A 14,240-nucleotide genomic window follows, 5' to 3' on the forward strand; every position below is an offset into this window, starting at 1 on the left:
AGGTTAAAAAAATATAAGAAATGAAGCCTCCCCTCAGATTCTCAGGGCAGAAACTATTTTCAATCCAAAAGAATTGGGCATCAGGAGAACTGAGAATTGAAGAAAAGCCAGGTTCCCCACTTCTCCTCGCATCAGGTTTCTCATTGGTCACTGTACAATCAGTCACTTGATCTTTACTGGAACCCAAAATAAACACAGGCAATAAAAGGACAAAGGAGAAACAGAGGGAGTTTCTATTGACAGAAAACTCTTCTCAGATTACATCAACCTTGTAAGAACTTTCTGGAAACTCATTAACTGGAATCTAAATGTGAACCCTGCAGAGGTGCAGTCTTCCTTACTCATCCTGGAGGCTTCCACCCTCTTGTGTTACTAAGAACACACTATGCAACAGGGATGGTTTATTGGCTGCTACGACTGGAGAATTAAGAAAGTGGGTACTAGTCATATGCTCAGATATTTTAGTTTTGCTCACCAGGACGCAGACAGTCCTGAAAATAGATGAAATGTCAACTGCCTCATTCGAACAATGATACTCTTAGCGTGAGCAATTCACCAGTCACCAGATGGCTTGATACAACTAAGTCTGAAACATTACCTTTGGATCCTTTCTAGCTCTCATTTATTTAATTTTCACTCATTCATGGAGGCAAAAATCTAGGTATACACTGACTATTTAAGACAGTGAAGTGAAAGTATCTCAGTCGTGTCTGATTCCTTGCGACCCCAGGGACTATACAGTCCATGGAATTCTCCAGGTCGGAATACTGGAGTGGGTAGCCATTCTCCAGGGGACCTTCCCAACCCAGGGACTGAACCCAGGTCTCCCACAATGCAGGCGGATTCTTAACCAGTTAAGCCACCAAGGAAGCCCATTTAAGATATATGAAGTTTAAATAGTTAACAGTAGGAGACAGAGAAGCTTTATGTTGTTAAAAATGGCAGGCATCTTATGAATTCAAATACAATAAGTACACAACTTTGTTAACTAATAACACAAAATGTTTTAAGATTGAATTTACTTTAATTCATATAGTACTTGAGGAATGGAGCTAAAAAGAATTAATACTTCTCTTTTCATCCCATCTACAGAATAGTATAAGCTTTGCAACTGAAATGAACAGAGAGACATTCACATGTGCTGTGCTATGCTTAGTTGTTCAGTCGTGTCCGACTCTCTGTGACCCTATGGTCTGTAGTGTCCTAGGCTCCTCTGTCCATGGGGATTCTCCAGGCAAGAATACTGGAATGGGTTGCCATGCCTTCCTCCAGGGGATCTTCCCAACCCAGGGATCGAACCCAGATCTCCCTCAGTGCAGGTGGATTCTTTACCATCTGAGCCACCAGGGAAACTCATGAATACTGGAGTGGGTGGCCTATCCCTTCTCCAGGGGCTCTTCCCAACCCAGGAATCAAACCAGGGTCTCCTGCATTGCAGGAGGATTCTTTATCAGCTGACGTACCAGGGAAGCCAGATATACACATAAATTATGTTAAAATTAAGAGAGAATTAGAAGTAACAGTTTTTAAAACACTGTGGTATCAATTGAAATAACTGGAAATCCCCTAACATGGGAGTTTAAATGGGAATTAAGTTGGACTCTGATAATTTTACTATTTTAAAAATCTCTGGGATTATTCATGACCTATTATACTACACTGTTCATAAGGTGACAGATGAATTTTTTCCCAAACTCCTATATAAAGCTAGACAAACTAGTAGGCAGAATAGAAGTTTTGTTCACTTTTAATGGTCTCTTGATACCACAAGCATATTTCCAGGAGATTCCAAATAAGAATTTAAGAACTAAAATGTCAAGTCTACTGGAAGACAGTTTATCACTGTGTTTTATAAATACATGGAGTTGTCAAGTTAGTAGTTGAATATATATATATAGAGAGAGAGAGAGAGCAGAGGAGTGGTCTTAACTGGAGATATGAATGTGTGATTCACTTAGAGATGATTTCAGAAGCACGGAGTTAGATTATAACAGCCAAAGAAAGTGTAGATAGAAGAGGGCTAGCATACAGCTAGAAGGCAATGGCACCCCACTCCAGTACTCTTGCCTGGAAAATCCCATGGGTGGAGGAGCCTGGTAGGCTGCAGTCCATGGGGTCTCTAAGAGACAGACACGACTGAGCGACTTCACTTTCACTTTTCACCTTCCTGCATTGGAGAAGAAAATGGCAACCCACTCCAGTGTTCTTGCCTGGAGAATCCCAGGGACAGGGGAGCCTGGTGGGCTGCCGTCTATGGGGTCACACAGAGTCGGACACGACTGAAGCGACTTAGCAGCAGCAGCAGCAGCAGCAGCATACAGCTGGTGTTTAGCAATCTGAAAGAAGATAAGGGGTCAGCAAAGAGAACTAAGGAGGAACCAGTGAGGCAGCAGGAAAACCAGGTGTGAATAACATTACCCTAGTGAAAGAAGAAAGGATAACAAGAAGGATGTGTCCATGGCATGAGTACAACTGAGAGACTGAGAGATATAAAGATGCTGGCTCTGGAAAGATACAGGTTATGAGTCTGAGGGATGATGGAAATAAAATGAAGTAGGGTATGGAAAGAATTTCCATATTTCAAATCCTAAAAGATGTGCTGTTAAAGTGCTTCACTCAAATTGCCCGCAAATTTGGAAAACTCAGCAGTGGCCACAGGACTGGAAAAGGTCAGTTTTCATTCCAATCCCAAAGAAAAGCAATGCCAAAGAACATTCAAACTACCACACAATTGCACTCATTTCACATGCTAGCAAAGTAATGCTCAAAATTCTCCAAGTCAGGCTTCAACAGTATGTGAACCATGAACTTCCAGATGTTCAAGCTGGATTTAGAAAAGGCAAAGGAACCAGAGATTAAATTCAACATCCGTTGGATCATCAAAAAAGCAAGAGAGTTTCAGAAAAACATCTACTTCTGTTTCATTGATTACACCAAATGGTGTGGATTTTGATGGTGTTGATGGTGGGGATCACAACAAACTGTGGAAAATTCTTTAAGAGATGGGAATACCAGACCTCCTTACCTGTCTCCTGAGAAATCTGTATGCTGGTCAAGAGCCAACAGTTAGAACCAGACTTGGAACAACAGACTGGTTCCAAATTGGTAAAGGAGTATGTCAAGGCTGTATATTGTCACCCTGCTTAATTAACTTATATGCAGAGTACATCATGCCAAATGCTGGGCTGGATGAAGCACAAGCTGGAATCAAGACTGTCAGGAGAAATATCAACAACCTCAGATATGCAGATGACACCACCCTTATGGCAGAAAGTGAAGAAGAACTAAAGAGCCTCTTGATGAAAGTGAAAGAGGAGAGTGAAAAAGTTGGCTTAAAGCTCAACATTCAGAAAATGAAGATCATGGTGTCCAGTTCATCACTTCATGGCATAATAGGTGGGAAAACAGTAAGAGACTTTATTTTCTTGAGCTCCAAAATCACTACAGATGGTGACTGCAGCCGTGAAATTAAAAGACACTTGCTCCTTGGAAGAAAAGCTATGACCAACCTAGATAGCATATTAAAAAGCAGAGACATTACTTTGTCAGCAAAGGTCCACCTAGTCAAAGCTATGGTTTTTCCAGTAGTCATGCATGGATGTGAGAGTTGGACTATAAAGAAAGCTGAGTGCCAAAGGATTGATGCTTTTGAACTGTTGTGTTGGAGGAGACTCTTGAGAGTCTCTTGGACTGCAAGGAGATCCAACCAGTCCATCCTAAAGGAGATCAGTCCTGAATGTTCATTGGAAAGACTGATGCTGAAGCTGAAACTCCAATACTCTGGGCACCTGATGCGAAGAACTGACTCATTAGAAAAAACCCTGATGCTGAGAAAGATTGAAGGCAGGAGGAGAAGGGAACAACAGAGGATGAGATGGTTGGATGGCATCACCACCTCGATGGACATGAGTTTAAGCAAGTTCCGAGAGCTGGTGATGGACAGGGAGGCCTGGTGTGCTGCAGTCCATGGGGTCACAAAGAGTCGGAAATAACTCAGTGACTGAACTAACTGACTGATGGAAAGGACTGGGAGGATGACATGGAGTAAAACACTGTTTCAAGAATTTCTGCTGAAAATAGGTCAAAGAAAAGGGGTGTTAGATCAAGGGATGGCATTTTTATGCTAGGGAGAAAGGTACCACAAAGAGGAGTTAATTGCATATACTGGCCTTTACACAGGAGCAAAGACACAGAGGGAACTGGAGCATATGCGCAGTCGTGCAGAACGGTGTTACAACTAGTGGAAAGAAAGGAAGAAATTCTTCCTGGCTCCACCTTTTTTTTTCTATGACATATATAGCAAGATCATTGACTGAAAATGCAAGGCGTAGAATTATTAGAGCACCTGAGAAGAGACAAGAAGGTGATAAAGTGCTATCTTAGGGAATGAAACAGAGAGAACTTATCAGGAAAATGTATTAAAAGGTTTGTTGACCAGTTTTGAGTGCCAACCTCTGAGATGTGTAGTCAGTCATAAATACAAAGCTACCTGAGGCTGTGATGAGGAAGTGTTATCATCCAAATATTATTAGTACCTTCACTGGCTGAAAGCTAAGGAAGTCTGGGCACCTGAGTTAATGAATGGATGAGCAGTAAAAGGAAAGTCATAACTTCATATTTCTATTGACGTTTGATGTTCATGCTTAAACCCAGCCAGATGGGTAAATGAAATATTCTTTCCCAGTCTAAAGATATTTTTTTCCTGGCTATCTGTGTACTAAAAAACGAAAAGTGTCAAACAAAACACCCTGTTTATTGAATTTAAACTCAGCTGGAGGGACGTCCCTGGGTCCAGTGGTTAAGACTCCATGGTTCCAATGGAGGGGGTGCAGGTTCAATCCCTGGTCATGGAACTAAGATCCTACATGCCGAAAGATGTGGCCAAAAAAAAAAAAAAAAAAAACAACCTACCTGAGGTCTAAATTATTTCAGAACTCAATAAAATAAAATGAGTTTTTATTTCAGAGGTTACAAGGACCTTTAGTGTTAACATATATGTAAACATGAAATTTGAGGTTACAGCTCTCTCTCCTCCAACTTTCAACATATGCTAGGTAAAAACTAACAAATCACTGGACAGCTGTAGCAGTTGCAGGGGTGGAAGCAGCAAGATGGAGTTAATAACTAGATAAATGCCAGCAAAGACTCAGGCAAGACCACTTGTGCTATTTGGCAGCAAAATGCAAACTAACATGATCACTTTGATATTCAAACAAAAGAATATAACTTTTAAAAATATGATGAACTCCAAATATTGATACTTTTCACAGACCGTATTATAACATAATATTTTACTGCAAAGATCCTCTTATGCCAGGAGATGAAAGAAACAAAGTCAAAGCGCAGGTCACAAAGTCTAGGATGACCATGTGAAAAACTAGCTAAATAAAAAAGCTTGAAAGAAACTTTAATGGAGATTAGACATGCAAAAAAGACAGGCACCAAACAAAGAGAGGCTGTAGAGGCTGTTACATAAACCAAGGAAATTAATACAATAAAGAGAAAAGAATTGTGCATGTACAAGGCGAACAAATGCTTCCAGATAAAGAAAAAGAAGTACATGAGGATTTTAACTGTAATGTCAAAGTTGAGGAAAGTTCGAACAAAGAATTAAATAGCCAGTACAATATTTACTTAGTATTCTCCTGCTATTTTCCAACAGAAACATTTTAAAGTACATTTACAAGACACAACCACAAACGTATACAAGCTAAGAGAGGAGATAAATAGAGTCACTAAAAGAGCTGGTCAAACTAAAATGAAACTCTGCTATAAATCATATTAAGGTTAAATAACCTTTCAATGAATTATTAAAATGCTTTTGTTAAATAAAATATTGTCACAAGGGCAAGAAGAGGGCGGGAAAAAAATTGGTTTTTCCCTAGATGTATATTTTATAATGATATTTATTCTGACAGGAATTGATTATACACATTTCAACAACTGAATGAATATGTGCATTTTGAGAACATGTCAACTGTCTCAGAGAAAAAGAAAAAGACCATAAACCAAAAGGTCAGGAAAGAACCTAAACCAAAAGGGTAATAAATGATGGGGAGGCTGTGGAGAAAAGTGAACCCTCCTACACCCTCCTATTAGTGGGAATGTAAATTTGTGCACCCACTATGGAAAACAGTATGGAGCTTTCTTAAAACAAATTAAAAATAGAGCTACCATCTGATGTAGCAATCCTGCTCCTGGGCATATGTCTGAAAAAGATAAAAACTAATTTAAAAAGATATATGTACCCTAATGTTCACAGTAGCACTATTTACCATAAGTAAGACATGGAGGCAACCTAAGTGTTCATGGACAGACGAATGGATAAAGATGTGATTCATACATATAGTAAAATACTACTCAGCCATAAAAAAGAATGAAATAATGCAGTTTCCAGCAACATGGATGGACCTAGAGAATAACATACTAAGTAAGTCAGTAGAGAAATACAAATGCTATATAACACATATATATTCTATATGTGGAATCTAAAAAGCAATACAACTGAATCTATACAAAACAGAAATGACTCATAGATACAGAAAACAGTTACAGTTACCAAAAAGGAAGGAATGGGGGAGAAATAAAGGAGTTTGGGATTAGCAGATACAAACAACTATATATAAAACAGATGAGCAACAAAGTATCCACAGGGAACTATGTTCAATATCTTATAATAATTAAGAATTGAAAATAATCTGAAAAAATACATATCATTGAATCACTTTGGTATACACCTGAAACTAACACAATATTGTAAATCAACTATACCTCAATTTTTTAAAAAGTCTGACATTATCAAGTGTTGTATATAATACCTATGGACCTCTGAGAATTCTTACACTCTCTCTTTTTTAAAAATACTTATTTATTTGGCTGTACAGGGTCTTGGTTGCAGCATGTGGGATCCAGTTCTCTGATCAGGGATCAAATCCAGGCTCCCCTGCACTGGGGGCGTGGAATCTTGGCCACTGTACCACCAAAGGGAAGTGAAGTGAAGTCACTCAGTCGTGTCCGACTCTTTGCAACCCCATGGACTGTAGCCTACCAGGATCCTCCCTCCATGGGATTTTCCAGACAAGAATACTGGAGTGGGTTGCCATTTCCTTCTCCAGGGGATCTTCCCGACCCAGGGATTGAACCCAGGTCTCCCACACTGTAGGCAAACACTTTACCATCTGAGCTACCAGGAAACCACCAAAGGGAAGTCCCCTCTTATACTCTTGTTGATGGGAGTATAATCTGGTACAATGGATCTTAGAACAATTTGGCACCATCTAGAGACCTCACTTTCACTTTTCACTTTCCTGCATTGGAGAAGGAAATGGCAACCCATTCCAGTGTTCTTGCCTAGAGAATCCCAGGGACGGGGGAGCTTGGTGGGCTGCTGTCTATGGCATCGCACAGAGTTGGACACAACTGAAGTGACTTAGCAGCAGCAGCAAAGTTGAACATGGGTGAATTCTATGACCCACCAATACCACTCTTGGGTGTCTATCCTAGAAAAATCCTAGGCAAGGAACTGCAAGAATGTTCATAGTAGCACTAGATCTTGACTGTGGCTATTTATATGGAAGAAAGAAGAGATATGGGTTTAATAAGAGATACAAACAGTGAACTTCAACTCATCTGCAGTGTTTTATTTCTTAAGCTGGGGTTGGGTATATAGTCATCCCTTATGCTATTATCTATACTTTTTGGTTTGTCTGAATTTTTTTCATAAAAGTTAAAAAAAATACTTACCAAGCTATCCACATCTATGCTAGAGTTTACAGCCCACTGCAATGTACCCATGATATTCATGGCTAAAGTTAGAATAATCCCAACTCTTCCTTCTCCTTCACCTACAGGTGGAAAAAATATATAAACATACTTTAGGCTACTTCTCTTTTCTGTGAACCGCTTTATGTATACTTAGAAGACAGATTATGTTAAACTTACATTTAGATTCTGTGCCAATTTAAACCATTTTTCATCTCAGTTCCCCAAAGCATGCATCACTAGTGATAATATGCCCTGTTAGTATTCAACCAATGTTTTAAATCAAAGAGTGACTGCATATTAGTAAAGAGTTGCCCTTTTTTTTAATGCTTCAGATATTGAAGGCGATGTTGGTGTTGGGTAATATTATTTTTAATCTCTTCTACTATTACTCTGTAAGTAATAATATCTTCAAAGACTACAATGGAAAGACTTTCTGTGTCTGAATAATCTCCTCTACAAAGACGTCAAAAGCAGGAGAGAGGTGTGTGAGCAGCATCCAAAAGATGTTTAGATGTGCTTCATGTCTTCGTAAGGAGGACTTATCTCTGTCAATAAGATGCTGTTGGGAAGAAAGAACTAAGAGTTTCATGGAGAAGTCAGAACTCATGGGTCTGCCATTTGGAAAAAGAGAAGACTGCCTTTTGAATTAAAAAATTGATTAGTTCAGATAGGAAGAACAATACTCAAATGCTTAATTAGAGTAGTTAGTTTTTAAGGGCTAGAAGGGACCCCTAATTAAAATTTACAAATACTCTGTATTCATGGCCCTAAAGTTTTTCTAATAAGAATGTCCTTAAATTGTTATAAATTTATGTTATCAAGTCCTAATTGATAATCAATCCCTACAGCTGTAATGCATGATAAAACAATTTTAGGGCTCGAAAATTGGGAGAAATAAGTCATCCTATTATTATGAATTGAAATTTTTGTTTACATAATTATTCTAATAGAAGATAAACCACAGACAGCAGGTATGTGGTTTTAGTACTAAATCACTTATTTTAAACAGGTAAAATTTATCCAGGGCCCAATACATTACTCATTCTGAATATTAAGATGAGAGTAAGATAAAATTTTAAAAATAATAACAATAATAAGTAACATAAAATTTTTGGGTACCTACTATGGACTAGGCACTACAGTAAGTGCTTTGCACAAATTATTACATTTAATACTCACCACAAACTTATGAAACAGGCACTATAATGTTTATTTACACATGAGGAAAATGAGGGCTTTAGAGTAGTTGACTGAAGTGTACAAGTCACCACAGCTGAAGACCAGCAGAGGCAGGGTTGATACTAGCTGTGTGGCTAACATTCACTCCGGCTGGGCATCTGATTTCATGGATAGGTCCTGGGCGATACTGGTTCTTGAACGCTCTATCATGCCTAATAAGCCAGGACTCAATCGGATCCTTAATCATTACATTAGAGCACATGATATATTGGTGTGATTTCGCTGTTAACAAATCCTTGTTCATTCAGCCCTCTTGGATCCTGTTTCAAATAACTTAATTAAAAAATTGTTTAATTCTGAACCACGAAAGAAACTTTATTTTGTTTTAAGGTTGCCCCAAACTATTGTACTGCTAAGGATTTACTTAAGGATTTGCCTGCCCCCTTGAATCCTTTTGCAGAGTCATTTCCCAAAGCCTTGGGCTGAGGGAACGATGAAGGTGAGGAATCCACTACTCTCTCAGCACCTGTGGGACTGCAGGTGGACCAATATAAGCCTGTTCCCTGTTCTTGTCAATACTTGGTAACTGGACAGAGGAACTCAGCTGTTTACTCAAGGGCCCTGACTGGAAAGGCCATACCAGGTCCCTGTTGCACAGCCCTGGCACATTAGCCAAACCAGTCTTTAGAGAAAGAGAAATGAATGAAGTAGCCACAGAAAGGAATGGGCATGGCTGGCATCTGGCCTCCAGAGATGGGAAGCTCTGAGTATGACTCTCCATGACTGTTCCATTTCCCATGGAGGTGCAGTGTGCCTTCTGCCCACAAGGCCCTCCTGGAACTCTCCAACATTTGCTTCATTTTGTTTGAACAGAATTCTGTTCTGTTTGGCAGTCCCTCGGAATCTTCATCCACTGTAACATATATATCTCAACACTTCTTAAAGCTCAGTAATTCAACTTTTTTCATTAGAAGAGCTCACTTGTCTATATAGGTCTTCATTTTACTTGTGATGAAATATATCTATCTAAGTTTTTCAACTGCATACAGCTCTAATTCAAAGAAATCATTCATTCAACAATAAACAAATTTTTGATTAATAAACTAAAAAAATCTATTTAATGATACCTAAAAATGTTAACTTACATGAATGCAGCATTTTACTGGCTGACAAAGCTTTAAATTAAATGCTTAGCTAAACAGTTGAGTTCATAGTACCTGTTGTTAAAATGGAAATGAAGGTAACAGCAATGAAGAAGATGACAAAAATCATTTCTATTCTCATTTGGAACCAGCGCAGTGTTGACAGATACAAGAACCAGTTGGCAGTATGTAAATTCAGAGCTTTGTGGAATAAAGTTTCAAAGTAAGGCTGCCGTCCAAAGGCACGAAGTGTCCATAGTCCTTTTAAACTTGTAACAAGATGAGTGAAAATTGGACTCCTGCCTGTGAAATATTTCCATAGAGAACAATGTAAGTCATGTAAATACATAATGCAAATTATTACTTTCGAAACATTAACTTAATGAGTAATCAAACAAGTAATCAAACAATGGACATCATTGGAAAGGCTTTTCATTGTGACTCAAACTTTGAATAGATGCAATCTGTTATTTTTTTTAATGAGTTACCTTCCTTTTTATCTTGGTTACCGTGGATGGAAACTTATTATAAAATCGTTGCCATTATTAATTCATATTCCTTGGCTACCACTGGGTATTGTTTATCTGACTAATCCTAAATTAATCACTGCTGAAAATGTTTTTCTTTTGAGACAATTCATTCAATGCCTCAATTAAGAAAGTCTGTGTGACTTAATTTAGCAAATAACCTCAATGTAGAAGCACACTGGAAATATATCCCCTGAAAATGCACCTAAGCAAAGGCTGTTATTGAACAATGAGCTTTCCAAAGAGCTCAAGCAGTGTTTGGGTGTGCACCAAAAGGCAGATCCCTGGAGAGAAAGCAAAGGTGTCTGGAAAGAACTTTGTCCAGTCTCATTTAGGAACACAGACAAACCTATAGAAATAGTGGCACTATGGTTTCAATTTTTAATTTATAGAATTAAGAACAGATATCATATACATCCAGCCTCCTAAGACTCCATATACTCGTTTTAAATTCAAAATAAAGTCACATAGTCATTAATTCATAAAAATAATCTACATGTGTTTTATAATTTACTGTTTCCTTTTACATACTTAGATTTTTTTGCAGAGTTTGTGGTTTAACACTACATTTTAAATCTGAAAGAAGGCAATGGTCAAATTCTCAAAAATAATATTTAATAACAGTTTTGTTAATAAATTTGCTATTTATTAATAAATTTGCTATTTGTTAATTACTTGTTATAATAAAAATTATTTATTAACAAAATATAAGAACCAGGAGAGGTATATATGATGAGAATGTACAGAAATGGCCCTGAATCAAAGTTGAAATATACATTTTTAAAACTCATTGTCATATCATGCAAGTTTAAAAACAGGAAAAACGTTTTGAAAACTAGATGCATTGCAGATAAATATCCACAGGTAGCTCTTGTGGGCATGTCACTAGCTGTACCATACCTTCAGATTCCAGCTGCTTGAGTTGCTGGGAGGTGTGGAGGAAGTAGGCTCTCAAGAGAATAAAAGCCGCTATCACTGGCACTGTAGCTAGGAAGATGTAGGGCTGTAAAACTGAGACGACCACCACAGCTCCGATCACAATTAATAACAACTGTAGGATCAAAGACAACACAGGGATAAGTAAATATTTCCATGTTGCAAAGGGACAAGGTATGTTACCAATGTTTTCTAAACAAGGTTTTCACGCTCTGTTCCATTTTAAAGACAGGGAAGGTATCTTTCTACTGGGAAAGTGGTCACATTAAAGCACATTTTTCATAAGTTCTATCAAAATTCCAAAAATTGCTTAGGTTGCTCATAATAATATTTTAGAAAACATGGTATTCTTGTATCTTAGTATATTTTCACTTCCTATACCCTTTAAAGTGTTGTATGACAAATTTTAAATGAATGTAATTTTTTCTTGCCTGGGCTTCTTTTAAAATAAACTTTTTATTTTAAAATAATTTTAGTATGAATGGTCATCTAGGTAAGCTACTTGATTTCTCTGAATCCAGATGATTAACATTTAAGATTGAAAAAAATTATACTTGAATTTTACTCCACTTACTGTTTTTGTTCTTGGCCCTTAAAACAACTGAAGATGACCCTGATGCTCAAAAACAAAAGGAAGATTTTGGGGGTAGGGCTGATTTAATTTGAAATCAGATCATTTTTTCTCTTGTGTATTATCAAATTAATTTTGTGTTTAAGTCAAGCCCATTCATTAGAGATAGTTCTTCACATTATCCACCCCAAAAGTGAAGCCATGTGGGCAGTCTCAGAAACAAGTTGATTACACTGGTGTTCTTCAGATCAAGTTAAAGGCTTAAATTCTATATTTCCAAGTGACACTAAATCCATATGTATAAAAAAGTAAAAAAAAAATCTGCCAGCATTTGCTCCCTAATAACCCATGTGAATAAAGTATAAAGTAACTGTCACTATAAGGGTTGAAAAATAAACCTATCATAACATCTATCTGACAATCAGCAATCCAGTTCTCTACCAGCTCCCATGGGTGACACATACACTTTCCAGCTGATGCAGAAATACAGAACATTTTGGCAGATGGAAACATGAATGAGGGTGTAACATCTGCATAAATCTTCTTTGAATGGGTTGCTATTTTCATCTAAAGCCTCAGATGATCATATCTCAATGATGGGTTTAATAGAGAAAATGCCTCTAATGTGTCCATCATCAAATTCTACAGTACCAGCCCTTCACTCATTTTTGTTCAACAAATACTCAGAAAAATCTTTGCTGTGCCAGACCCTGGACCAACTGCATATGACGACAATAATTTAAGGAAAGTAAAAGTGAAAATCACTCAGTTATGTCTGACTCTTTGCAACCCCATGGACTATACAGTCCATGGAATTCTCCAGGCCAGAATACAGGAGTGGGTAGCCAGCCCAGGGATCGAAGCATGGTCTCCTGCATTGCAGGCGGATTATTTACCAACTGAGCTATCAGGAAAGCCAATTTAAGGAAAGTCCTCTCTTCTGCTCTTGCCCTACAAGAGCCACCAGTACAATGAGAAAGCCTCAATCACCCTAGTTATTACACGACAAGACTTCATCAATGCAAAGGATTGTTTTTTAACTGAGGATATGCGTTTCTCAGAAAGAGAGTCTTACGGGAAAAAAAACAGAAAAATTAACTTCCAAGCATTATTTACTAGGAACTACATTTTAAGTTAAATGGGCCACTGTATTAAACACCAGTATGTCTGAAAGATAAATACTGTTGCATTTGCAGCACAGAAACATTCAGCTGTTTCACTAGGATCAGGCTTTGTTCATCTGTTTACTGTTGACAATTGTAAAGAGCACTATGTTCGTTTGTCTGCTGCTATTTTTACCATTAATTCCAATCCGGAGCTTTTGTGTTATAACAATGGGTGGGGAAAGTGATCATTGTTTTTTAAATTATTGCTGATATGGTTGATATTCTTAGGAATGAATTGTAACTGTGTTACAATACAACAGGAAGAATTGTGTAGCCGACCCAACCAATACAACAGAAGGTTTGAGAATAATGGAGAAGGTGGGAACAACTGGAAGTGATGAAATAGTCACAAGGTAGACTTCCAGTGATTATAATCATTTGTAATATAGCCCTAACTGAGAAGTGAAAAACTAAGTCTAAGCTTTGAGGAAAACAACTCAATCTGCTCTGTAAGGAGTCATCCTTAGGCACTGAGGTCAGAAGGTAATAATTTAGCACTTATGCAAAACTAAAGGCACTAGTTTAATATGCCTTGGTATTCTAACTACACAAAGAAACTTCAAATTCTGTCCTAGCTTGTAATTCGTAGTGAATAAGAAACAAGTCATACCAGACCAGGGGTATTAAAGAGAGGACAGCAAAATAAATAAATAGATTTAAATACAAGATGGAAATATGAGCACAGATCTTAATTCCCATTCAAGCTTATCAAAGTCCTAAAATTCTAGGGGAAAAAATATCAACAGACTATAAAACCTGCAAGGCACCATTTTCATCCACCAAAAATGGCTTCAAAGTATTCCTGACACAGAAGGGCACATGCTGTTGCCTGCGTAACTGGAGCAGATGATAAGAATGAAGGATCACTTCAAAACCATTTAGAAGGTGCATTAAGTAACTGACTGATTGATAAATATCTATTTAAAACCAGGCAATGAACACCAGATCTGCAATT

At 37.8% G+C, this 14,240-nt stretch overlaps 1 protein-coding gene across 4 annotated transcripts in view; it reads right to left on the reverse strand.

Annotated features, from left to right (window-relative positions):
• The window catches only part of CFTR (CF transmembrane conductance regulator), a 247,652-nt gene that overhangs the window by 55,109 nt on the left and 178,303 nt on the right, over positions 1–14,240 (reverse strand). For all 4 annotated transcript variants that reach the window (XM_070787791.1, XM_070787789.1, XM_070787792.1 and 1 more), the window contains exons 19-21: positions 11,513–11,663; positions 10,161–10,388; positions 7,744–7,844 (exon numbers count right to left, since the gene is read on the reverse strand). In XM_070787791.1, coding sequence (XP_070643892.1) covers positions 7,744–7,844; positions 10,161–10,388; positions 11,513–11,663 — 480 coding nt within the window. The remainder of the gene's footprint in view (positions 1–7,743; positions 7,845–10,160; positions 10,389–11,512; positions 11,664–14,240) is intronic.

The sequence above is a fragment of the Bos indicus genome, chromosome 4 (assembly GCF_029378745.1).
Source record: "Bos indicus isolate NIAB-ARS_2022 breed Sahiwal x Tharparkar chromosome 4, NIAB-ARS_B.indTharparkar_mat_pri_1.0, whole genome shotgun sequence".
NCBI classification, from domain to species: Eukaryota; Metazoa; Chordata; class Mammalia; order Artiodactyla; family Bovidae; genus Bos; species Bos indicus.